This window comes from Borostomias antarcticus, assembly GCF_949987555.1.
Source record: "Borostomias antarcticus genome assembly, chromosome: 20".
Classification (NCBI taxonomy): Eukaryota; Metazoa; Chordata; class Actinopteri; order Stomiiformes; family Stomiidae; genus Borostomias; species Borostomias antarcticus.
In genome coordinates this window covers 8,216,058-8,243,623 of record NC_140253.1, presented here as the reverse complement: position 1 = coordinate 8,243,623, position 27,566 = coordinate 8,216,058, and the positions used below count along the sequence as shown (strand labels likewise).

Here is a 27,566-nt window from a genome sequence, read left to right as displayed (position 1 = left end):
CCAGCCCCGTTCCTTGTTTTCTTGTCCCCATTCCCCATCCAACTGTCAGCAGAGCAGGTAGGAATTCAAAATGTGAGAGCGGGAACCAGGTCAGAATGGCAGTACCCTGTTGTTCTGTCCAGGGTCAAATTAACCAGGTACATTTTTAGGCGCCAGTTCAAAACGAGGTCGGATCGGAACAGTCCTTTCACATCACTCTCATCATCTGCAAATACTGTAGGGTCGATCCCAAACCTGCCCCAACAGTCACAAACACAGACAAAACCAAAGTAATTTAAAAACGTTTTATTTTTCTATCATTTATTTACGATTCAATAAGTACAGAACTGCAAAAATCGGGTTTACAAAATTGCCATCCTAAGAAAGTGATTTGAGGTATAGGGAGAGGTACCTAGTTGACTGGGAGACGACAGGCGGGCGTATATTTCGGGGGTATAATCAAGATGCTCAAAGTCTTGCTTCAGGGGTCAAAAGATAACAGTTTGAATTGAACTTTGGTTGCAGAGTGGTGTCCGTACAGCAGCTTAGAAAAGGCAATCAGAAGATGAATCGGTGGAAAGCGAGACGAGACGACAGGAATTTGTTTCACGGCTCTTAACATTACCCAAATCCCGGTCCCACCTACAGTTGCCAACGTGGAAAAAAAAAAGAAATTCAACTTCCTTGTGGAAAACCTTCCAAAGTTCTCTTAAAAACGCATTGGGAATTGTTCTGATCTTCAATCCGAAAGTACAGATTAAAACCTGTTCTATGCGGTGAAACGTTTGCATTTTAAACACACCCCATGGGTAAAAAAAAGTGAGTGAGCTAGAGGTGAATGGAGGGGGGCGGGGTTAGTGGTGGTGTAGGACAGAGGTTGGATCTACAGTCCTTCCCTCAATCCCTCATCCTATCTCTCTTCTGCACATCCTGGACATTTTATGACAAAAGACTAAGGAGGGAGAAACCAAGAGAGAGGACAAGGAACGGAGAGGATAGACGGGAGGCTAGGAATGAGGCCTACACAGATTGAGAGAGAGAGAGAGAGAGGGAGAGAGAGAGGGAGAGAGAGAGAGAGAGAGAGAGAGAGAGAGAGAGAGAGAGGGAGTGATGAAGGGATGTTGCTGAGGGGTTATGTACGGGCGCTTCTCTCCGTCTCAGCCAGACATTCTCTAACCAGCGCCCTGGCGTGGATGATTCCTGGAGCAGAGAGAGAGAGAGAGAGAGAGAGAGAGACACACACACACACACACACACACACACACGAGAGCATCAATTCATTGCTTCAGCAACAGTTCTGATCTTTGCCAGTTACACTCAAACTTTAATAGGGTTGCAGTACCTCTCTTTAGCCTCTCCATGGCGCTCTTGCTCCCAGCATAGGTGGGCCGGATCTCTCTGCTCATCTCCTCGATGACGGACAGCAGTTCGCTGTAGGTGGAGCCCTGGGACACTTTCACAGGCTGTGTGTGTGTGTGGGGGGGGGGGTGGGAGGGAGAGAGGGAGGGAGAGAGAGAGAGAGAGAGAGAGAGAGAGAGAGAGAGAGAGGGAGAGAGAGAGAGAGGGAGAGAATAGGGAGACAAAGAGCAGGAGAAGAGAGAGAGTGAGTGTATGTATGTTTGTGTGGGCATGTTCATAGATGATCACACATCTGATCATATAAAATAAAATTTAAAAAAACATTCTACTACCCCAGTCAACAAGTGTGTGAATGTCATAGTTAGAGGTGGATGCCTACAAGCAGATAGCGCCATTTTCACTTCAGAGTAGGGCTGTCAACAGAGCTCAGAAATGATATTCGACTTTCTCTCTTAAATATTTTCAGAAAACGAATATATTTGATTATTGGTAGGCCTATAATTTACAGTTTTGTATAGAAATACCGCACTGGTCAGTACCACTTGTAATCACTATTGTCAAAAACAAACGCAGACGATAACCTTTCGTATCTGTCTCTGGCAACATTCAAGTTCACAGGATTCAAGTATCCAAGTAATAACTAGTCAACATGGGTGACATTTAGAGCAAACAGGGTCCTTTTATTAGGCCTTAGCCAACTGAAAACAAAACAAGAGGAACAGCCGATACTGCTTGGTTCACTTGATCAGATTCAGTGCTTGTTTACAATGTTGCCTGTTTGCCAAGAAGAAGTTGTGCTCAGATCTTACGGAAGGTATTTCTTTGCCACCTAGATAGAGAGATACTCTATAGTTGTTTGGCTGTTTTTTGGCCATGTTGAAAAGAATAAATACTAACGTGGAATGTATTTTGGCATGATTAGAAGACGGGCGGGACTCGGGAGGCTGAGTGACGCACGCTGCTATGTGCTAGCATACTAATCGAATCTACATTTTCAAGATCGATTGCACATTTTCCCCACAAAGTCAACGAAGCTCGTCGAAGTTCGAATATTTATTTGACGGTCCTACTTCAGAGCTTTGATTCGAAAGGTCAAGAATTAAATTGGCTGTACGGGGGCTACAGTGTGTGGAATATTTTTTGTGGGTAAAGCCCACAAAACACCAATGCGCCGGTCAGACTAAACACAGAGTGTGTGTGTGTGTGGGGGGGGGGATGTAATCCCCTTGTCGTGCTGGGTTTGAACGAACAAGCTGTGAAAACCACCGCTGGGCCGGTGTGAACACTGCGTGTGCATGACAACAACATGATGGTCAACTCTGGACAGCGGGGAGCAGCTGGCCAACAGTCAGTTCAGTGTGTTTCAGCCCTGACACAGTCCAGTTCTGTCCAGCCAACTGTTCACAACCGAGAGATGAGAGGGTGCCTCCGCCGCGCCCGGGCGTACCTGAACAAAACCCATGGAAGGCGGTCCGAAGTCACTGAAGGCCGGTCTGAAGTTGGAGGAGGAGGGCAGGGATGGGGAGGGCACACTGGAGCCTGGGGTGAGGCAGAGGGACAGATCAGACGCACTGAAGCGCCCTGGGACTAGTTAACATCATCATCATCATCATCAACTGGGTCCAGTGGGTGGGGTGTGTGCGGCGGACAGACTGACCCGGTGGGGTGTGGTTGGAGCCGGACGGCGCGGGAGCGATGGGCTTGTAGCTCATGGTGATGTCACTGCGCAGCTCCCCGTACGTCGCTCCGCTGCCGTCCGCCCCGTCGCCCCGGTGTTTATACAGTTTGACTGGTGGGTGTGAGCTCCTGAGAGCTGCAGGACAAGAGGCACACTTTTTAAGAACGGGACCCGACGAAGAAGTGCTCTATAGATACATGGGGTCGGGGGTGCATTTGCCCCCGATCAGCAGGTCCACCATCAGAAATTAAAAGAAAACTACGTAAAACACAAAAAGGTTGTTGTTGAGATACATGATTGACTGGACAACAGCACATATGTCCTAACCCTTTAACTCTAACCCGTCATATTGAGATTAGTTTTCATCAACTGGGGTCATATTTCGGACTGGGTTCAATAGCCTACTATTTAATACAAGAGGTGCTCCTGGGTGCATTTTAAGTGTACAACTTTTCAGATCATCCACATTGTTGGAACTTTGCTTCCATCATTTCCAATCACCGGTGACACATATGGTGCTTTTTTAACCCAACACATTCTAAACTATCTCGAGACAGCGGGAGACAATGGAAGCCTGTTTGTAGACAGCAGAGCATCCAGCTAATTATATAACTAGTTGGTCGAGTATGTTTGTCCAGTAGTAGGTATGTAACGTTTTGATGCCGTATGATGCTGGACAGAATCTGCTCCGTCTACATCACTGCAGTTAACTAGCTCCTCACCTGTCCACCATGTTTACGTCGACAGACATCGACCAGCAATACATTGCAAAGTAGAATGAATGAAAAGACACATGCAATATGGCTGTTACTATGATTGCTGATATACTTTTTAATATAACATTAATGGGATTTCAATTTAAGCACATGAACTGGCTAGCTTGCCCACTGTGGCGTTTGCGCAAGCAAGCTAGCTAGTATCAAAAGCTGTCATCAGCCTAGTTAGCTAACGTTAGCTAGCTTGGCTAACGTTAGCAAGCTACATTAGCTAGCATCGAAGCTAGTAAGATAGAACAAAACAAGGATCACACAAAGCATGACTGTCTAGCAACACGAAAGACCCAAACATGCATTCTACTCATCTGGATATGATTATAAATGCGATAGAACGCCAGAAATTGTGTTTAAATAACCTCACCTTTCTACGGAGAGATTTGGGATCCTTTTTCAGGACGAGAGCTTCCACTCTGCACTGCGGCTGCGCGTACGGAGCAGAGGTACAGGGGCGTGGCGTTTCTGACGCAAATTTACATTATTCATAATAACGTAATTTCACCATTTTGTCATTGGTTAGGTGTGTTAAATGTGTAGTAATACATTAATATGCAATAGGAAGAAGCGCACCTGTTCCCAGAACTATATAGTATTTGTGGGTAGAAAATAACCAAATAGGCTACGTACATACTGTATGTAGGATGTGAAATTATCCTATATTTAACTATCCTTATCATGATATATATATACAGTAGGACCCCACTCATCCGAACTTCAGAGATCCGAACCTCCCGGTCTACCGGACAGGCTTAAAAAACGTTTTTTTTTTAGCCTGCTATCTGGTTACTGGTGGGATTTTCATTACAGTACTGTATCCTACTGTGAATAAAAACAGAACTGTATGTAGACCTACATGTTGCCTGTAGGCTGTAGCCTACTGTCACGTTTCATTTCTTTGTTACTCTAATGTCGAGCGCAAAACGCAAACGAGTCTGTTGCGCGAGAGCTGCATTCCTTGGTAGCCAGAAAGCGCGTCAGCAACCTGAAGCATCGAGTCATTTTTCGTTCCCAGTTAATGGACTTCAGGAACACAGACGTGTTGTGGGCATGTAGATTAGCCTACTAGACCTACTGTATTTGTTCAATAATAGCCTACAGCCTAGGCCACGTTAGCCTACATCGGTTGTTTTAGAGACTTTCTTTTAGGCTACAATAGCCTAAGACACGACAACTTGTCTGTCATTTCATTTATTTATTTATTGATTATAATTTGCTCTAATTGTTCTAATGTTGGGTTGTTTTTAGGCTATACCATTTTGTTCTGCGAATACAGTAGCCTATCGATGCAGCGTACGCCTCATTTGAGAATAAAGTACTGTATTTGATCAAAGCACGCACTCAAGTGGAAATTCGGTTATTTTATTATAGGCTACTGTAGGTCTATTGTAGGCTAGGCTGTATGAGTTTAGTTGGCTATTTGATGACGCCTATATGAAACAAGTATACCACTTATTGAATTTGGTGCATTTTAACATAAGTGTCAGTCATCCGGACATTTCAGAGATACGAACGACCTTCGGTCCCGTTGGGTTCGGATAAGTTGGGTCCTACAGTAGGCCTATATATATATATATATATATATATATATATATTAGATGGTTGGAATCTAGATAGATACTTTAATGATCCCCCTAGGGGGAAAGCTGGTGTTTCAGCAGTGGAAAGGTTACAGCAGTAATTACAGCACGCAGTGTGGAAAGGCAGATACAGACTATGCACAGTAGCAATAAGCATAAAAAGAAGAAGAACAATGACTTTATACATACAAACGTACAACATGAGTATAGTATAGAATAGAATATGTACATAGATGCATGCATACATACATACATACATACATACATACATACATACATACATACATACATACATACATACATACATACATGTGTAACGAGGAGGCTAAAGTAGAGTAGTCGTCACTAGTGAAACGTACTGTATGTTCTAACGACCCTGCTGAGAGGGATATCCCTCTTGGCATAGTTGTAACTTGCGAGCGCAAGGTTGCAGGTTTGCGTCCCGCCCTGGACAATCCCGTCAAAGGAACAAGTGACACAGAAAAACACAATGCAGAGTGAAATGAAGTCCGTCACACATGCACACCTCCACCAGGATGGTGTTGAAAGCACTGGAAAAGTCAAAGGACATGACTCTTACTGAACTTCCTGGCCCCTCAAAGTGTGAGTAGGCTTGGTCTTGCTCATTAGTGCATTCTTCACTACCCCCTACAGCTGGGCCTGGAGTACCCAGCCACGTAATTCTCTTCATCCCCTCCCACACTTCATTGGTGCTCTGAAGTTCAATTTACCCTCCACCCTCTCTCTGTAGCTTTTTTTGGCCCTCTGCAGCACCCTCTTTAGTTCCATCTGGACTGACCTGGCCTCCTCTCTGTCCTTAGCCATGAAGGCCCTTTTCCCTGTTGAGTAGGGCTTTAATGTCCTTCCACCATCAAGAATTCTTTATTTGTCACATGTAATATACGTGTAAATTTACAGTGAAAAGTTGCCGACGGCTCCAAGATTATGTTCAATACAGATACAATTCAATACTCAATGTAGAAATTACACAATAAGTACGCTTCTATACAGTATACAGATAGGGGTAAGATAAGATACATACTGGTCTGGATGGGTTATGTAGGCTACATATGGATATGAATAAATAAATAATTGTGTACATGCTATAGCTAGCCAGGTGGAGGAGGGGGGGTATTTACATTTGCATTTGGTTCTGTTATGTGCAGTAGATATTCTGTGTACACAAGATGTGCTAGATAGTCATTCAGGTGTCTCTTCCTGAGCCTCCCTGTGCTTGTCATGAGTGCAGTATTCTATTCCCTGACCATTGCAGAGAGAACAGTCCATTTCTTGGTTGGCTGGGGTCTTTCAGGATCCTGTTGGCCTTGGTCTTGCATCTTCTGGTGTAGATGTCCTCGAGGTGGAGAAGTGTCCCCCCCCCAAGGTACGTTCCGCTGAAAGTACCATGGTTTGTCGTTGGAGAAGCAGCGTACCTTTTTGGTGGGTATGGTGCATTCCTTACAGAATCTGCTGTAGTGTGTCGTGCAGTCCTCCGTGAACAGGCCCCAGTCCGTGGTCTGGAAACAGTCCTGTAGATTCAGCCTCGCTTGTCCTCACCTCCACGGTCCTGGTGGTAGCCAGCTGTCACCTAGCAACAGGCTTGTACCTGGGGACTAGATGTATCAGGTTGTGGTCAGATCTGCTGAGGGGGGAGGCAACCAGATTATCAGCTAATTGCCTGATATTTGGTGGATTTAATTATGCCATCAATCTCAACCAATGCCCCTGGACCTCTGTAATTAAAACAGCCCCAAAACATCACTGACCCACCACCATAGTTCACCGTGGGTATGAGGTGCCTTTCCTTGAATGCATCTCTGTTTCGAATAATTTGTCTCCTGTCCTTAAACTGTATCTACATAGATGGCCATCACCCTATTTACTGGCTGGGACAGATAGCGGTTATCAAAATGAATATACTCCAGAGAATTTCCAGGTGATAAATAACCTTTATGAAGATGGTACAATGAAATAATTTAGTCAGCTTCAGGAAGAGTATGGGCTACCTACAGTAAGACACACCTTTTCAGATTCTTACAAATACTAAGTTTCTTAAACTCAGCTTCTCATTATCAGGAAGATCATGAGCAAATTGAGACACTTATTTACCAGGTCTGCATGCTGAAGAAGAAAAAAAAATCAGCTACATTTATGATAAACTGTTCTCTTTAAATACAATCACCGCTCTCAGCAGCAGGCAATCATGGGAATGGGACCTAAACAGTGCAATCACTGATCAAAAATAGAAAACAATCATGGTAAATAGTAAAAGAATATGCAACAATTACAAGTCCCCAGAAACTCAGTTTAAGATTATACATAAATTACAAACTATCCATACTGTAGGAGCAAATATGACAATGACTGTTCTGGTGTATGTGTAAGGTGTAAACAGATATGCACTTAATGTGGCTTTGTCCTGAAATTCGTAAATTTTGGGCTGAGATTGGCAATCAAATATCGCCCATAATGAACAATCCTATTGAGCTCAATCCCCATATTTTAGGACTACATGCGGCCCCATCTGAATTAAACAGAACACAATAGAAATCTTAGTATTCTGTGGTACTGTGCGTGTTTTATAATCCTGCAGCATTGCCAGACAATGTCAGACCATCTGTTTCAAACTGGTTCAATAATGAGCTACAACTCTCACTGGAACAGCTCACACATGTTCTCCAAGGAGACATTGTTACATTGTTGTTGGTTTTTTTCTGTCTGGAGCCCCATGATAAACTTTATTGGAGAGGATTATTGTAGGATCATATTGAGGGGGTTTTGCATCTCTGGGACCCAGGTGACCCTTAAGGGGCGGAGTTTATAAAATGTTCACTGGCATTGCATTGTTGTGGTACGGAAGACAATGACCCATGTTTGTATTGTGATTTATGTTTGTGTGGTTGTTGTCTTCTATGGTCTTTTGTTTTCCATTATCTTTTATATAAAATATATTTTCCTTTTTTGTTTGTCCTATGTCTTGTTGATTATTGTATGTCCTGTTTATAGTGTATGACCTGTTTACTCTGTTGTATAAATAAAATGATTGAAAGAAAGACGAGTGCTGAAACAGTGTGCAGATAAGAGGAGAGAAAGGGGAACTGCATACTCAAGAGGCTATAGGGGAAAGAGAGAGGGACCACCAGACAGGAAAGAACATTGAGGGTGAACAAAACCGACTAGCTGGAGGCTATGGGAATGAGGAGACAAGGAGATATCACAAGGATCACCCGTGTGTGTGTGTGTGTGTGTGTGTGTGTGCGTGTGTGTGTGTGTGTGTGTGTGCGTGTCTGTCTGTCTGTCTGTGTGAGCATGTATACAGTAGCCTGTGTGTGTGGGCGTGTACCATATAGTATATATAAGTATCTATTCTGAAGCTGCTACTGTGAGCGATCTGGCTGCATGATCACTTTCCTACATCCATTAGTCCTGTTATTGATGAGCGTTACCTGGCAACAGCAGGTTTTCACTTTTCACTAAGCCTGCTATGCACTGTCTCACCCTCTCTGGGTAAGCTTGCTTGCTTGCTTGCTTTCTTTGACAGACAAAGGAAGCCAGTGTTGACAGCATTCCTTCCGCCACTTCTGCTTCATCCAAAAGCACCAGCAGAGCATTGGTATCATCATCTGCTTTGTATGTGCAGCTTACTCATCCAAGGTTATCAGCATCAACCCTCAACTGTGATGTCATCTCTTCTGTAAACATACGGCAGAAAGCGACAAGTTCCCTCCAACACAAGCAAACAAGGGTTTACGGACAGGCAGGCAGGATCGGCAGAGACAGGCAGTTCCAGAGCATTGTCTGATGCTTGTGTCTTTTAAGCATCCTGAAACGCCTGGTATACCAGCTTTCTGCACCGACGTGTCAATCAAGTTCTGTTTCAGGGATGTCATCTTTTGGAGCAATGATGCTAAAGAAGATCCCTTCAACATTCAGTAGATTGATATGCCGTACTTGGTCGATGTTTGAGCTCTGCTCTTCGCCGTGCTCTTGGGATCTTTAGCTTTTTCCATGCCACCTTTATTTGCCACCACAGGAACCTCAGGACATCTGGACTGAATAACTGACTGAATAAGTTAAAATTCACCATTGAAATCATCACCTCCGGTGTAAACCAGAAACCAAAACGAATGCATCCTTGAACAACCAACTATTGATCGGATAGACAGTTTTGTTTTATTCTGTGTAGAACACCTTGGGTTTTAGAGCACAATGAAAGGCCTTTATTATGAAATTCCACAGTGAAGTCGTTCTGGAAGTTTTTGAGCAGCTCCGTTTCAGCAGTTGACCAACTGACTGCAGATAAGATTTAGTTATAAGACTTATGGCCATTAAAAGAGCTGCACAGGCAGCCCTCGCTCTGCAGGATCGGCAGTGGGATCCCCTGCAAAACATCAAACTCTTGGATGACATGCTGAAACCAACGAGCAGGTCCTCCCAGCCCTAAAGGCCATCATTGGGACAGTCCAATGCAAGTGTAAATCTGACTTCTTCTGGCAGATGTTCCTGCAGAGCTAAGGACTTCGCCTGTACCAACGTGTCACTGCAGCAACCAGTGCCTGAACGATAATGATTCCCAACCTGTGATACATGAAAGTGATGATGATGATGATGATGATGAGGATTATGTATAGAGACTGTCTAATGAAAAAGGTTGTTTAAGCATGATCATACTGTGGTCTAAACGTACATGTCATGATGCTGAAGATGGCTAGAGAAATGTTGCTGAATGTTAATTTTGTAACAACCTCCCTCAGATGGTAGACTAGGGATGGAGGGAGGAGTGCAACACAGCCTGCATATAAACCCTAGGGAACCAACTGCAGTACAGGTGTGGTGTGAAAACGCCCTGTAGCTCGTAAAGTGTCTGCCATAGCTGCGTTTCCAGTCCCTACCACTTGGCGGGAGTTGCACCGTTTCTTGGGAATGGTTGGATATGATCGTGGTTTCTGCCGCAATTTCTCCACTGTGATTGCGCCATTGACCAGTCTGCTGAGCCCTAAAGTGATGTTCATTTGGTCTGCTGAGTGTCAGAGTGCATTTGAATCAGCTGAGGCTTTACTGTGCAGCTCACCTGTTCTTTCTGCCCCAAACTTTGAGAAGGCCTTCAAGTTGGAGGTGGATGCTAGTGCTGTTGGTGCCGTGCTGATAGGATGCGGATGGAGTTGATCATCCCGTCTGCTATTTCTCCCGTAAGTTCCATCCATCCCAGACCCGGTACTTGACCATCGAGCAGGAGACATTAGCCTTACTGTTGGCCTTACAACATTTTGAGGTTTATGTGTGGTCCAGTAGGCCTACCTACCCCGTGGAGGTGTACACGGACCATAACACTCTGATTTTTCTAGACCGCAGGTACAACCATAATCACCGCCTTATGTGTTGGGCCTTGCAGGTACAAAGTTTCAACTTGGTTGTGCGCCATAAGAAAGGGTCAGAAAATGTTATGGCTGATGCACTTTCTCGCACTTAGAGTAGTAAAGGGAAAAATCATGTTTAGCCCTGTTTTAAGGTTACTTATAATCATATAGTAAGTAAGCAAGTAAGTACGTTTTATTTATATAGCGCCTTTCACAGCACGAATGCACAAAGCGCTTTACAATACAAATAACACATAAAAAGGAAGAAAGAGCGACATACAAAATGCAATACATACAAAATACAAGGCATTACGACATACAAAATACAGTACAGGCAGTTACAAAATACAGTACAAGGCAGTTAGAGTTACCAGGGGAGGGGAGGGGGAAGGGAATTACCATACAGGCAGCCAGCCTCGACAAGCAGCCATACAATCGGCGCGGCCAATATCCTGACAGCACTGTACTGTAATGAGAATGAATGAGAATATACAATGGTTCAGATTTAAAAAATTGACAAAACTAGCACTTTTGAGAAAGTTGATAATTGCTCTACCACCATTTAGGTCATACAATGGATGTGGGTGGACACCGTGAAAAATCATTCAAAAACATCACCATCCAAGTGAATGAATGTGTTTTGAATCAGATTTTATCAGACATTTTCCAAATAGATTTTGCCATCTATCAAGGACTCAAAAGAGATTCAAAAGACATGACTGAATTTTCAAGTCCTCTTCTCTTTGCAATTAATCTCTACGGTTTAGTTCTATTGAATTATTTTCTTCTTTTCACCCGCTCACACCGCTCAGAACCTCTGACTGAATGACTGACTTTTCTCTACTTCATTAAAAACAATTCTTCTCTTTGTCACTCGTCTAGGCTGACCACAGCCAGGCCGGCCAGACCTTAAACGCTCCTACCGTCAAGCACGTGACAGAAATGTATGAATGAATTACCCTGCTGAATAGAAGTATGTCTGTGATGAAAGCATGCAAGTATTCAAGGTATAATTAAGCTTATATAGTGGCAACAGTGGATGTTCAGAAACACTATGTACATACGAACACACGCATGCACACGTGCGCGTACACACACACACACACACACACACACACAATGGTGTTCTTTAATAGCTATGAAGGAAAGAGCCATAAATGTTTAAATGTTTATTGAGAAGAATGACCAGTCATCATCATTAACAATAAGCCAAATGCAGTGAGCCATTATGAAACAGCAAAATCGAACCTCATCTAAAGACACTTAATACAATGAATGCACATGTGCGTGCGCACACACACGCATATACACACACATACACACACACACACACACACACACCCTCATGCCGGTACTTGGCATAACAAACACATACACAGTGTAAAATTAACATTGTTTACTTTTCTCACAAAACAGTAGTGACGTCACATAGGACATATATAATGTACAACATCAAAATTCATAAATAGTCATAATTCATGTATGAGTGCATTGAATAGAAAGTGCAGTATTCCAGTGTATGGGAAAACACATGTAGACGAGTTAAGGCAATGAAAAAGAGTGAGAAAGAGAAGAGGGGCATTCTAATCCCCCATTAAACATTATCACAGTCTGTGACTTTCCAATGGCATTATGTCAAAGGGAATGCTGCATTCCGAGTCCACTTTGAGAGTTCAGCTCAGGCAATCACAATCAGTTCTGCATTCACAAATCAGGACACTTCAGATCAAACTGTGTTGTTACAGTATATCAGCATTTGATTGAGTGTGCCTGTGGAGTTTGGCCTTTTTCGAGTTCGCCCTCAGAAATATCACTGTAGCCAAGCCTGCTGCTACTTCAGAAATCACAATCAAGTCAGCCGTCACATTGGAAACCAGTCAAGCGACCATTTCTTACTGCATGTGAAGTTTATTAGTGTTTCACCAAGGGGGTTATGTGTCAGGAGAAATCACAGTGGAAGCCATGCCAGCTCTTATACATATTAATAAGGTATTCATATTCAGCAATATGAAAAGGAAATTGTTTCCAATCACTAATTACACTTCAGAAACTAATTCAAGAATGATTCACTCTGGAATTTCAAATTAATGCCTTGCAAATTGTGCACTAAAACACAAGGTGTTCCACCCAGAATACAATTAAAACAAAAGTCTGTTTCCAATGTCAAATTCCAGTTCAGACACATTCCAGGTAGTCACAATTGTGTCATTGCGAGTGTATTTTGAATGGGCATAAATCTGCTAAATGTTATCTAGGTAACAGTCAGATCAATGTGCGCAGCAGGATATGTTCCTGTGCAGTGCTATGGTCAACCCAAGATCTATGATACCAAGGGGCGGATTACCAGCTGCCTTGCTACCAGCTATCTAGCTACTGTACAGATAACCTGCCATTAGCATTCTAGCTCACTGTTGGAATAAAGGAAGAGTAAAATATGTTACCTAATGAACAGAATACTGTATGTTTGACATATATTACAGTGTTTCTCCTATGGCCACAGTGATGAACGTGCGTGCGTGTAACCATGTGCAGCTGTTGCATGACAATTGGTCATCTTCGTGGTGAGTAAAATCAACCAAATCTCAAAAGGTGGACATTATTAGATTCCTTTCTGCCTACAGAATCTAGCTATCTGCTTTTGAGTTTGAAAAATTATCTAGCTATCTGCTTTTGAGTTCGAAAAATTATTTCTTTATCCAGGCATCTTTGTTTCATCAGTTTCATTATAGCGGAGCAGGTTATATTTGCTCGTATGTGGTATTTATTTTGTTCACAACTTCGCGATCAGCCAGGCTACAGAGCTCCAGGAACCCCTATGCCAAGCCGAGCTGCATCAAATTGTGGCTGGCCCAGAATGTTAGATCCTCCCAGACTCTTGAGTTTTTTTGTTTTTTTTTAAATCCTCCCTAAAAACCGACCTTTTTTCCCTGGTGTTTTAACCAGTCTGTGCCCAAGCCTTGTTTATGTTCTATGTCTGTATTGTTTGCTGAAATTTCCTTGTTTTGCTGAGAGATGTTTTTAACTAGGACCCACCTTCTTACAGCACTGTGGTCGACTGCTGTCGTTTTAAACGTGCTCTATAAATACATTTTGATTTGATTTGGTTAAATGCAATTCTTGTAAGTTGCTTTGGATAAAAGCATCAGCTAAATGACTGTAATGTAATGGAAATTCCAAAATAGTAGGATCCTCCAATCACGCACATCTGTGCCCCAATGTATCATGGTCGATGTAGTCAATTGACAGCCACTATGGGTTCCACTGAGAGGATGTCCGTTCTGCCTGTTTGGGTGCGGCTTGTACAGAAAAGGACGCGTCTGTCTTCGATGATTTGGGGTAGATTCGAGGAGGCGTGGCTCCGTTGAGAGGACGCGTGGCTCCGTTGGGAAGATGCGCAGTTGGGTTGTGAGGACTCCTGTCTCTTTGGCCAAGCCGCCCTGTGACGCGGTGCACAGGAGGGCGGCGCCCCCAGCTCTGGCCCCACCCCCACCACTTTGGCCCGCCCCCCCCACCTGCACACGCCCAGTAGCAGCCTCAGCTCCTGGCGGAAGGCGGTGTTCAGGCAGCAGTAGATGAACGGGTTGTAACAGGTGGAGCTCATGGCCAGCCAATGAAAGCAGAAATACAAAGCGTTGGATGAGCGAATGGCCTGGCTGGACAGCAGCACTACGTAGCAGTTGAGGGGGAACCAGCAGACGGCGAACACCCCCACCACCGCCAGCAGCATGGCCAAGGTGCGGCGGCGTTTCCGCCTCTGAGTGGCGAACTGGGCCGAGGTGATGTCCCCGATGGCATTGCGGCGCCACAGCCGACGTGCCACGGTGGAGTAGGCGGCGGTGATGATGAGGAGGGGGAGGAGGTAAAGGAGGATGAAGGTGAGCAGGTCGATGCACTGCCAGTAGACGTCCGAGGGCTCGGGGAAGTCGGGCACGCAAAGGCTGCGCACCTTTTCCTTACTTGCAGGGGTGTTATCAAGAGTACGGTGATTAGGAGAGGAGGAAGAGAGGGGTGGGAGAGATGGATGGAGGAGAGAGGAGAGGGTGTATGATGGACAAGACCATGGGAAGGAGGAAGAATGAGGAAAAACAGAGGTACAAGGTTTACCTGAACACTGACCAATGTATGCATGTCTTATCAAAGAGAGAGAGGACTATAAAGAAAAAAGTGAAGGGATTTAAACTGCTGTGTGTCTTCGTCTGAGAGAGAGAGAGAGAGAGAGAGGGGGGGAGAGGGAGAGATAGAGAGGGGGGGGAGAGAGAGGGAGAGAGAGAGAGAGGGGGGGGGGAGAGAGAGAATGAAAGAGAAGGGGAGAGAGGGATTGTGCAGGCTACCTGTACACGAATGTGAGAAGTTTCTGGTAGATTGCGTGAGGCAGGGAGAAGCATCCGGCCATGATCCAGATGAGAGTCACACACATTCCGCCACGAGCTGGGGACATGCGTGGCCTGAGAGGGTGCAAAATCACCTGCACAAAACACACACACACACACACACACACTATTACAAACTAGGGGTGCACCAATAGATCGCCAGGTGACCGGAATTGGCAGATTTTCATCTGATCAGCCAAGATCGGTGACCGGCTGATCCGTCTCATATATCTGATTCAGAATCGGAAATATATTTTCTATTTATTCAGGCTGTGTACATGTTCTGTTTCTAACTTGCAATAAGATGTCTAAGAAGCATTTTCGCTAATTATCAACAGACTCTCCCTCACTCGTGGTGCCTGTCTCACACACACACACACAAGCACGCACAAGGAGACAATGGAGAGAATGTCAGTCTAAAAAGTTTGTTTGTCTTCAAGACTATGTGTTGTTTGATGTAGTTTAGAGTAGGTAAGGTTAGGTAACCTGCCTGATTCGCCTATGGAACATTAGCCTACCTCGCAAATGCATGCAGCATTAGCCATTGAGGAAAACTTTCATTATTGTGTCTTTTGCGGTTTTTCAAAATACAAGTCACCTGCTTCTTTCATGTTTTTATTGGGGGACCCAAATGCACATGTTTTGAATATTGAGGGCCCATATGCCCCGAGTGCTGCAATCGTCAATCAATAGGGCCAAGAAGAGGCAGTCTCTCACTTCACTTGCATTGCAGTTTTGGAGAAAATGTAAGTTATTTAATAGTCAATGTTTTATTATGAAATGGATTTCAGTTTTCCATTAAAGAGAGCTACACGTTTGTGTATGCTGTCAATTATAGAAAAAATCTAAAACAGACTCAAAGAAGTAAAAGTCAATTTTATTTATTCATACAAGCAAATGTAGCACAGTGCTTTACATAATAAATAAAAACGTAGTTTATTAGTAGATGATATGAAAAACTAAGAAAATAAAACAGGACGGATCATATGGTAAAAGAGAATAGGAAATACGAAACAATAAAACATTAAGCAGGATAATAAAAAAAAAGTTACATATTTAATTAAAACAGGTCAAACTAGGCTACATGATAAAAGCAATATTAAAAAGGTATTATCTAAAGATCGCACTTAAAAATTCCCACAGTTTCAGCCATTCCAGAGGGGGTATTCCAGAGGCTGGGGGCGTAAAAACTGAAGGCTGCCTCCCCAAGTCTCTTGGTCCTGGCTCTAGGAACCATTAAAGGTTCAGTGCCAGAGGACCTCAGGGACCTACTTGGTGTAGCCTATATTGTAAAAGCATACCTGACATGTATTAAGGTGCAGGACTATGCTTTGCAAACAAATAAAATAATCTTAAAATCTATTCTAAAACTGACCGCTAACCAAGGTAGTGATTGTAAGACTGGTGTGATGTGTGCCCTTCTGGTCTTAATTAGGACAAAGAAATCAGAATCGGACAAGAAAAGTGCAATTAGTGCATACCTATTACAAACACCTACTTGCACAACACCCCTCCGCATACACACACACCCTCTCTCTCTCTCTCTCTCTCTCTCTCTCTCTCCCTCACACACACACACACACACACACACACACACACACACACACACAGACACACACACACACACACACACACACACACACGTATTTATTAAGCTTCTAATTCTAAAGAGGCTCTAGGAAGCAGATAAAAAATTTCACAAAATCGAATTATCCTTCAAAGCAATGTCACACACCTTGCACTCTCCCAGCTCTTCCCATGGGAATCATGGTTGGAGTATGGGAATCATGGTTGGAGTTGAAGATTTCAATTTAAAACCACAGATAACACTGAGACAAATTACATTTATCCGGTACAGTAATAGGCCTACCTGCCGTCTGTCGAGCGCGATAGCGGTGAGCGTCAAAGTGGACACGTGCAGGGAGCAGTACTGCACGAAGCGGCTGATATGGCACATGACCTTTCCAAACACCCAGCTGCTGATAACGAAGCGGACCTGGGGGAAAGGACAATATAACATATTCATATTGCTGCCCAGACCCTGCAAAACCCCAATTTAATTTGCTGCTTAAACTAGATAGGGCCTATGACCAAGACCGTATGGCTACTCCTGTCCGGAGAGAGAACTAGGGCGCATGTAGCCTTTCCTCCAACTCGCTAGGGCTCGAATGAACTGAATTCACAATATTTTTTTAAAAAGAACAAATAAAAACAATTTCACCATAGTCGTGTTCAATGACACTGTGTGTGTGTGTGTGTGTGTGTGTGTGTGTTGTCATAAAAGATACCCTGCTGTCTCCTATCCCCCTCACCAGGGTAAACGGTGTATTAAGAAGCGTGATGAGGATGTCCGCCACAGCCAGGTTAACGATGAACAAGCTCGTTGCGGAGTGCATGCGCTTGCTCTTGAATACCACATGACACACCAAAGTATTCCCGAAGAGCGAGATTACTATGATGAAGGAGTAAGCGCAGACCAGCAGAGCTTTCAATGTCCCGTTCTGGGACTCTCCTCCGTAGCGCCTCTTCCCCGCCATTGAGCGCCAGTCGGCGAGCGTCTCCTCGTCCAAGTTCAGCATAAAAAAGTTCGAGCGGTTAAGTGCCTGCTGGTCGGTCACGTTCAAAAGTTCCGTCTCCGATAAAAGCCCCATGAAAAGTGAGGAGTTATTGAGCTCGCGAGCCCCAGACCTGCCATAGCTCGTGGTCGCCAAATAGGTGAAAGATAGCAAAACGCACGCACCTCGCATGTCTGGCTACAGCTATAAACTTGCTTCCCTGGATCTGGAGAAAATGTGATGCGAGTCACGGCGTTGCTGCAGTTTAAAACTGAAATCGCCCCCACCTGGACGCCACCCATCACCTACAACAACCCCGCCCCCTGGTGTGTGTGTGTGTGTGTGTGTGTGTGTGTGTGTGTGTGTGTGTGTGTGTGTGTGTGTGTGTGTGTGTGTAGACACGCCAGCTCAGTGTGTGTGTGTGTGTGTGTGTGTGTGTGTATGTGTGTGTAGACACGCCAGCTCATAATGAGCCGAAGACTGGGGGTCGAACACTGCATTGCTTTAATTAGCACAGCATGCTGTGTGAAAATGCTGAAGGACGTATAATTCCACAGATCCCTGATGTTTTGGAAGGATAACAAAACGCACCTCTTATGTCCGACTACAGCTATAAACTTGCTTTCCTGGATCAGGAGAAAATATCATATGCGTAAAGAGTTGCTGCATTTAACAGAAATCTCTCCCACCTGGCCCCCATCCCTCATCTACAACAACCCCGCCACCGCGCGCTATGGTGTGTGTGTGTGTGTGTGTGTGTGTGTGTGTGTGTGTGTGTGTGCGTGTGTGTGTGTGTGTGTGTGTGTGTGTGTGTGTGCGTGCCTGCGCGTGTGCGCGTGTGTAGACGGCAGCTCATAATGAGCCGATGACTGAGTGTCGAACACTTGGCTGTATTGCTTTAATTGGCACAGAATGCTGTGTGAGAATGCTGAAGTTACTCCCCAGATCCTGATCTTTTGAGCATCTATTGAATTTTAATAGCCGGTAAACGATTAACTGCAATCTTAAATGCTCCCGGACTGCTGAGGAACGAGGCTGAATATGCATTCCTCTATAATCAAATCTGACCTCCACCAGGATTATAAAAAAGCTGGGTAAAGCATTGCCCTTTAAAGAGCTTTGTAAAGCTGAACTGAGTCATTACATTACAGTCATTTAGCTGACTTTTTATCCAAAGTGATAATAATTGCATTTAATGTAGGAAAGGTCAGTGTACTACTACTACATGCCAGAACTCACAAGTCCATCCTCTTTCTAAAACAAGTGACTAAGAGCATAATCTAGTGCTGAAGGCAAAGTGAAGAATAGCAAACTAAAAAGAAATGGTGCTCAGAGAGCACAGACCTCTCCCCCTGAATGCATTTCGTAGCTCTGTGCACGCTGTGATCGTATTTTAGACTTGTCTAGTCCAAAGATTTACCAAGATACGTTCAAAAGGTTGAGTCTGGTTTATTGAATGAAATCAAATACTTGCGCAAGGACTTCCTGAACAACGCAAACAAAGGTGGTTTGTCAGAGAAGTGAAGTCAGTCACTTCTGGCCTGGCTTATATTCAGTCTAAACAAAGGTACAGTGTTTCCAGGATGTGATTGGCTACTGCATTGTACATGAATGGCAGGCGTGAGGCCCAAGGTGTTTGGATGTAAATTCCTGGACAATCCCTCATTTGTGCCTGAACAGGCACACAAAAATAAAATCCAAACACAGTGTAAACAGTCAGCTATGCTATACATGTGGAAAGGAAATAATCTCTCCACTAGGTGGAGAAAAAAAAAAAAAAAAAAAAAAAATCTCTTTTTTTTTTTTTTTTAAATTATTTTCTCTCAACGTGCAAAATCACACACCAAAACCCCTTGCTTCAGAAATTTGACAGGAAACAAGATAAAAAAAAGATGACATGATTATATACTATTTATAGTCTAAGAGTGGACAACCATTCACCAAAAAAATTGATTTTACAAGGCAAAAAAGATAAAATGGTTACCAGTGTAAGAGGGGCAAAAAACCTCTTGGTCAATTTAGAGGAAAAACCCAAACTTATTTATCAACTCATGTTTCAACAATTGCAACTCTTGTAAACAAATATGATATTTTCCAGATTATTTCAAAGTTCATTAACTCTTGTGAGGAGGTGACCGGCAAGGTCAGTCTCCGATTGCTCATCAGAGGAGGGGAGAGTGTGGCGGTGACTGTCAAGGTCACTCTTGTTCACAGTGTATCCCAACAGTCATTTAGGTGGCACTTCTCTTTTGGGCAATAGAATGTCATTGGGGAATGCAAGGCGTCTTCTCTTCTAGATCGCAACTTCAATGTCGCGTTGTTCGAAATCAGTTATGTTCAATGTTAGTGTGTGCAGGTGTGTGTGCGTGTGTGGTGCATCTTGTCAGGAGGTGACCAGCAAGGTCATTTTTCCTCCGATTCCTCGTCAGAGGAGAGGACAGTGTGATGGCCCATGGTTTTGGCCTCTGAGCCCTCTGGTTCAGCTGCATTCTGATCTCCTGGTGTTTGCGATCCCTTGGTGGACCGTCCTCTGCTGCTTGGACCCGTCGGCAATGCTTGCATGGATCCAACGAAGTCCTCTCAGATCGCTGTCTGCGTGATGAGTAGAAACTGGTACGGCCCGAGCCACCTCGGCGAGTTCCAGCTCCTTCGTCTGTGGTCGTGGACCAGGACCCAATCCCCAGGAGAGATGTGATGCAGGAACCCCTCCTTAGCCTCAGGAAATGGCGGTCCTCACTCTGTTGGAGACATCTGTTAACATCTTCCGCCATCCCTGTTTTTGAAACATGATCTGGCCCGTGGGCTAGTTTGAAAGCATAATGAAAACATGAACGAGGTAGTACAGGTTTGTCATTAGGCCCTAGATACAGGTTAGTTTGGTGGTGGAAATGTGCACTTAGTCCTTCATTTCTTTTTCTCCGCAGGTGGAGCAGATGCTTGTAGGTCAGAAATGTAGGCTCTTGAACTGAACCCGGTCCATCTCTGTACTGCTCCACGTAGGACCGGCCCGGGTCGTGCTGCTGGAGGGCTCACCTCGGCGCTCCCGCCTCCAGCACAGGCTGATGAAGTGCTCCGTCTGTGGATCCACAGATGAGAGAGACAAACAGAGACAAAACAGAGCAAAAGAGAGTCCTCTGGTCTGGTCGCCCTGTTCCCTTCTTTGGTCAGGAACGGTTATTCAACAGTCTGTAGGAGATACTCAGAAACATGGTTAAGCGCAAGCTCCTGCTTTGGGGAAAAAATGTTGTTATTCTGTCAGGAAAACTTAAACAGGGTGACTGTTCAAGTGTCATTTAGAGCCAGTCTGCAGTAGCCTACAGTGACATCAGGGGCAGCGTTAGAATGACTTCAACACGTATTTTATGAAAATAAAATACGCTATATTCTCGTCTCAACAAAACAACACCCCCTAAGGGTGAAAGCAAAAATTTCCTGAAGTCAGGATAAAAATAGAGATGGGTCAAAGAAACTGACACTAAAATGAACTGGCTTCATTTACAATTAACTAATCAAAAAACGCTTAAGTCTTTCGGACCTCCCATCCAGGGCGCAATCCCAGGCTAGACCCAACTCCATCAAAGCTTCATTTGTAGAGCTAAAATTTGTATATCTAAACGCTTAAGTCTTCTGCATTTGAGGACAGAGTATTTGGGCACTGCTCCTGTTTCATACTTATCTGTCGCTCACAGTGAGTAGGTGACATGGCGTTGGTCTGCATCTCACGAAACCCAGATCGCCCATCTGTAGGGAAACAGGCCAGTAATCTCCATCTCCACCTCCGGTCTGTGCCCGTCTCCTGGTTCGGCATTCGCCCATCACTCCCGGAACGACAGTTGTCTGTAAAAAACCACTCAGAAAAAAAACACTCAGGCCCGATGAATGTGCCTTAAACTATAAACATGAGATATTTAACATACTCATTTAAAATATATATAAATTGGGTTATGAGATGCTGCATTCAGATTAAGATACTGGCAACCCTTATCTATTCCCCCCACTATTATGCACAACGCTTATGTCTTAAGCTACATATCAGAAAGAGAGACAAAACAAACAGTTAAAACAGACAAACAGCAGGTCCCAAGCAGTCCCCAGGAAGGCATGATCCAGGCTTCTCAAAGACCTGCCGCCCAGGGTCCATAGCACCTGAAAATTAAGACTCAAAACACAGACTGGGTTCAATAGCAGAGGAGAAGGCCTAATGCCAGCTCCTCAAAAAACACATTATCATTATATGAATGAAAATTCATACAGTAGAAATGCATAAAACGAACAGCTTATGGCCATTCATTGACTATTGAAACAAAACTCCTGAATCAAACACCTATTCAACCCTGTCAGACTTTTGAGTTCGCTCTACATCTATTTTATCCTGTTTATAAAACTCTCTATCTTGGCTAGTTTAAATCACCCTTATGGGTTGTTCAAGGGAAATCCAGCAGGTGGCGCTCGACCCCAAATCGGAGGCTCTTCCTTTTCATTCAGCTTGCGGTAACTGTGACACCGTTCAATCCAGTGGCCATACTGACCACAATGGAAGCATGAATCATCTCTATCTTCACTTCGATTATACCTTTTTCCTCGCCTAACCCTACCAGAACGCTTCCTATTGTTTCTCTGTCGCCACTGTGGTCGTTGTTGGTTCCACCTCGCACCAGCAGTCTGATTGTCCAGCTGTTGTAACTGAGCAGCTTGTAATCTGGCTGCACCTAGCTTCATTTCTTTCAACTCCCTCTCTTCAATGTGATCACGAAGACGCTCCGCATAGCGGAAATGATCAACAACTTCTTCGAGAGAAGTCGATTCCCAGGTGTGGCACATCAACCTAACTTGGTCGGACAAAGAGGAGAGAGAGTTATTCATCAATTGTTGTTTCAAAATCTTTTTATAATCGGCGTTCGCTTTGTCCATGCCACTGTGTGCGGCGAAAACTGATTCTAGTCGTTCCCAAAATATCTCGAACTGTTGATCGGAAATTTTGTTTGCAATATGTGATACGGTCCCAATCCATCTTTTTAGGGAATCGAGTTTTGATTCTGTTCAACAGCGCAGTGTTTTGGTCAGAAAAATCGGCATGATTAAAAGGCAATGCAATGTCAAACGGATGTTTCACATCCACCCATTTTAGCCCAAGGCACTGTCTCATGATCATGGCGATTTCCTCTGCGTGAGGCTCATACATACGAACTAAACTGTTAAAAAGATTTTCAAACTCGTCAATGTCTTTGGTTGGATCGGGCAAGGTTTTAGCTATTTCACGTAGTTCATCAGAGCGCCAGGGTCTATAAACCGTAATCTCTGGAGTCCAGGCCGCATAACCAGCTGCATAATTTATTTGTGAAGGGCGAGGAACAGGGTTTGGGCAGCGTATCAGAGGCGCGTGTATTTGCGGTCCCTCCAGACTATCTCTAGCCATTTGCAGTTGTTCCAAATTAACCTTAGCCTCAGATATAGCTCTAGCCAAATCTTCCTTATACCTCGTAGAAAGGGGCGAAATGAGAGAAGGGGCGTGGCTAATGGCGGGAGCATGAAAAGGGGAAAGAACAGCCTGGTTGGGTGTGAGCACGGAGCAACGAGTCGACTCTGATTCTAAATCAGAGTTATTCTGCTGGGGAAATGGCGGAGAGACTGTTTGCTGAATCTCCTTATCTTTCCTTCCTGACCTAAAAAAAACTCTCTCGTTCTACTCTCCCCAAATCTTAAAAACAGACCAGTCTAGAGAATCAACAGGCTTTTCCCTTAACCCTCTAGCTGAGCCCGAATCTTAGCTAAAAATGTAACACTAAATGTCAGATGTGGATGTAAGAAATCGAAAATGCTTTAGCACATAACGAAATTCTGCCAACAAACGCTCGCAGAGTAATGCTTCAGCGCAACAATCTCCTCAGGCTAGACACGTTTAGCAGTAGAATCCTGTGACCTCCTCTAGCCCTATGTTATTAGCCGGGGTTACAGGGACACCTAGTGGTGATCCCAAAATGTTGCATGTATGACCCGGAAGTTGTCTTTGGCAGCGCGGGGAAATTTAAAGAAACAAATCCCAAATAATCACGACGCAGCCTAAAAAACCCCAAAACAGCAATGAAAGGAAACCTTATGGTTAACTCACGGCGGGAAAGAATACAATTTCGAAAGAAACACACATTAAGACATTAAATTCGCTTAGTACTCACTCAGTCAGGAATCTCTTTGTTCTCCCTCTGGCTCAAGGCGGATCACCGGGAGTTGTTTTCCGGCGTCTCCTAGGCAACCAGTTAGCTAGCCTACTGGGAATCTAGCAGAATTTTAACAGTCTAAAAAGGGTACAAAACAATACTTTACCTGGATCCATGGCGCGCGTAACAAACATACAATCAAGAGCCGAGGCTCAAAAATGCAATCAAAAAATCCCACTGAGCCGGCGAAAAATAGCGCTTAGACAAACATAAAGACAACACAACCCCGTTCGGGGACAAAAAAACAGACACTCCGGAGATTAGCTGGTAATCGCACTCACTGCGAACTTCAACCCATTTGGAAATCGCACTCACTGCGAACTTCAACCCATTTGGAAATCGCACTCACTGCGAACTTCAACCCTGTGGGAATCGCACTATCTGCGAACTTCAATTCTGTGGAAATCGCACTCACTGCGAACTTCAACCCTGTGGAAATCGCACTATCTGCGAACTTCAATAGGTTCCCTTCTGTGCTAATTCTGGAACATCGAGCTAAAGCAACCCAAAACGTTATCCTAGAAGTGCACTTTCACTTCTTAACTACAGCCGAGCCGACAAACAATCTAAACTGTAGTCTACATCAACTGTAAGGGAGCGAGTCCCAACCCCAAAACACACCTCTTCTGAAGAGAACCCCCGGTAGCCTAAACAAGGACGAAGTCAAAACGACAATACGATATAAATATGTATATTGCTGTTCACATCTCCTTGGATAGTTACTTACTTAATACCCACGCTGGGGTTTCCTGTTTTCAACCAATCCAGACCAACACAACTGAACCAAATCAAGGCAAAATACAACTCAGAACCACAAGAGGGTTCGTTTAAACGTACCTGTGCGCTTCAAGAATCCAGTGGAAGAACTGAGGAAATAATCTCACCGTGCGCTCTGGCGCAAGAGAGAAAATTGATTTTCCAACGCCCACTATGGACCGACACGTCTGCCGATCAGTCCTATCCACTGGAATCCCGAAGCCAAACGCAGGCAGTGATCCCATCCCCGTCGCCAAACTGTGATCGTATTTTAGACTTGTCTAGTCCAAAGATTTACCAAGATACGTTCAAAAGGTTGAGTCTGGTTTATTGAATGAAATCAAATACTTGCGCAAGGACTTCCTGAACAACGCAAACAAAGGTGGTTTGTCAGAGAAGTGAAGTCAGTCACTTCTGGCCTGGCTTATATTCAGTCTAAACAAAGGTACAGTGTTTCCAGGATGTGATTGGCTACTGCATTGTACATGAATGGCAGGCGTGAGGCCCAAGGTGTTTGGATGTAAATTCCTGGACAACGCCAAAATGTAATAGCTTCTAAATTGGCCCAAGGTACACCCCTCCACCGAATTTCATGAAAAGCAGCCTGGTAGTTTTTGTGTAATCCTCGTCCAAAAAATGAATGGAGGTGAATGGCAGTGCAGGCTGTGTTTGGGTGGCTCGTGATTCACTGGGTAGGAGTTAAAAATGACTGAAGGTGAATGGGTGGCTGTATTTGGCTGGCTCTGTGGTTCCCCCCTCGGGTCACAGCCGGCGTGGGGCAGTGCGCTGCACTCCGGGCTCTCTTCCCGCACACCCCAGTCCAAACCTTGTGTCTCTGGCAGCCCCACACAGGGAGCTGGCTTTGTTCTAAATTTTATTTTAATTTGTGGCCCATGATTTGGATCTGTTCCAAAATGTAATAGGTTCTAAGGTGGCCCATGATACTCCCCTTCATCGAATTTCATAAAAATAGGTTTTGTTTTCCGTTTTTCCGTAATCATAGTCCAAAAATGAATGGAAGTGAATGGGCAGTTCTGATGTGTTTGGGCGGCCCGTGGACCCGACCCGTGATTCGGATCCACTCAAAAATTTAAGAGGTTGGCCCCTGCTACAAACTAATTTCATGAAATTCGGTCAGGTTGTGGGAGTAAAATAACAGGGAGACGGTAGACGTAAGGCGAGTCAAGTCTAGCTATTTACTCTCACATAAAAAACAACAAAGGTTACAGCTCAGTCGAGGTAACAACAAAGTAGCAAGTATAAACAATGTAACCACTAATGTCTCCTCTCTCGTAGCCTAGCAACCCAGAAAGTATCAAACGCACGAGCTAAACACATCTGACATTTGAACTAGCTGTTAGTTCTCGTTCTGAATTCCTAACTCTCTGGTGAATGTCTCAATATTATGCAAATGTCCACCACACAGGCCCCCCCAGAATTCACCATATCAAAAAATACAGAGCAGCAATATTACAGCCAACAGGCAAACAGTTCATAGGGAGAAAATCAACATGGTGGGGGACGGATAAGGCGGCCAAAGCGGCTGCGCTTAACAGGCACAGGGGCAGGGATGGGTGTGGAGGTGGGCGCCGGGCCGGAGGCCTGAGCAGGTGGGCGACCCCGCCGTGGGGGCAGGGCCAGGTCAACTGGTCTGTCCAGATCCAAATGGGCAGGCTTGAGACGGTCCACTGCGACCCGCTCTGGCTTACCCCCCATGTCCACCACAAAGTTCTTGGGCCCCGTCTCCAGGACGCGGAAGGGCCCATCGTAGGGAGGCTGCAGAGGGGTACGGTGGCCGTTGTGGCAGATGAAGACATATCTGGCCGACATCAGATCCTTGGGAACGTAGGACTGAGGGAGGCAGTGGTGAGATGTGGGGGCCGGCGCAAAAGCCTTGGCGTCTTCCTGGGGCCCAGCCCGATGAGAGGTAGACCAGGGAGTGGCTGCATCCGGAAGAAACTCCCCCGGAACCCGCAGTGGCTGGCCTTAAACCAGCTCGGCAGATGAGGACTGGAGGTCTTCCTTGGGGGCAGAGCGTAGGCCGAGCATGACCCACAGGAGGCGATCGACCCAGTTGCTGTCCGTGAGGCTGGCCCGAAGTGCGGCTTGCATTTACTTACGTCTCCTCTCTCGTAGCCTAGCAACCCAGAAAGTATTCAACGCACGAGCTAAACACATCTGACATTTGTCTACATTTGAACTAGCTGTTCTTGTTCTGAATTCCTAACTCTCTGGTGAATGTCTCAATACTATGCAAATGTGTATCCACCACAATGTAGTATTTGCATAATCCTGGTTCAAAACATGAATCGAGACAATTTCTACATTATTTCTGCCGGCCGCGTTTGGGTGACCTGGGACCCGTACCGTGCTTTGGATCCACTCCAAAATGTGTTGATTTCTAAGTGGGGCCATGCTCCACCGAGTTTCTTGAAAATCAGTCTGGTAGTTTGTGCGTAATCCAGCTAACAAATGCACACACACATGCACGCCACCGAAGACATGACATCTCGCCTTGCAGTGTCGCTGGGGCGGAGCTGAATACAATAGGGGCTTAAGTGTACAGGTGCACGGCTGCTGAACTGACTGGGTTAATAGGATCAGAAGGATAGAGAGCGAGGTGCTTGCGGTGCTTGTGTGCAGGTTTTGCTCCCTCAGCTCCTGAGCTTCTTTCTGATAAATGCCTGAACAATTTACCTGGCAATAATTGTATCTTTGCGCTCATCCTCCAGCATGGTGGGGAGCCGAGAAGAAACACAGTCCCATGTATTAATAGTAGGCTACAGTAAATTAAACACGCCATTTACATTTTCATACAGTTCAGGGGAATAGTGATGGGGCTTGGTCCTGAGTGAAAGTCCAGAGAGAGGAATTCGAATGCACACACACACACACACACGCACGCACGCACGCACGCACGCACGCACACACGCACACATGCACACAC

General features: G+C 44.8%; 2 protein-coding genes across 2 annotated transcripts; both read right to left on the bottom strand.

The window, feature by feature from the left end:
- Positions 1 to 314: 314 nt before the first annotated feature.
- On the bottom strand, positions 315 to 4,197 carry cdk2ap2 (cyclin dependent kinase 2 associated protein 2). Its single transcript, XM_084454752.1, has 5 exons — positions 4,154 to 4,197; positions 2,996 to 3,151; positions 2,786 to 2,877; positions 1,322 to 1,442; positions 315 to 1,179 (listed from the first exon to the last, which is right to left on the bottom strand). Exons 2-5 carry the CDS (start codon positions 3,048 to 3,050, stop codon positions 1,112 to 1,114), a joined length of 336 nt encoding a protein of 111 aa, XP_084310878.1. The 5' UTR covers positions 3,051 to 3,151; positions 4,154 to 4,197; the 3' UTR covers positions 315 to 1,111.
- Positions 4,198 to 13,958: 9,761 nt separating this feature from the next.
- Positions 13,959 to 17,744, bottom strand: LOC311322541 (G-protein coupled receptor 83-like; the record flags this gene model as incomplete). Its single annotated transcript, XM_084454630.1, has 4 exons — positions 13,959 to 14,679; positions 15,055 to 15,188; positions 16,964 to 17,089; positions 17,406 to 17,744. The coding sequence occupies 4 exons, from the start codon at positions 17,742 to 17,744 to the stop codon at positions 13,959 to 13,961; spliced, it is 1,320 nt and encodes a 439-aa protein (XP_084310756.1).
- Between the last annotated feature and the right edge of the window lie 9,822 nt (positions 17,745 to 27,566).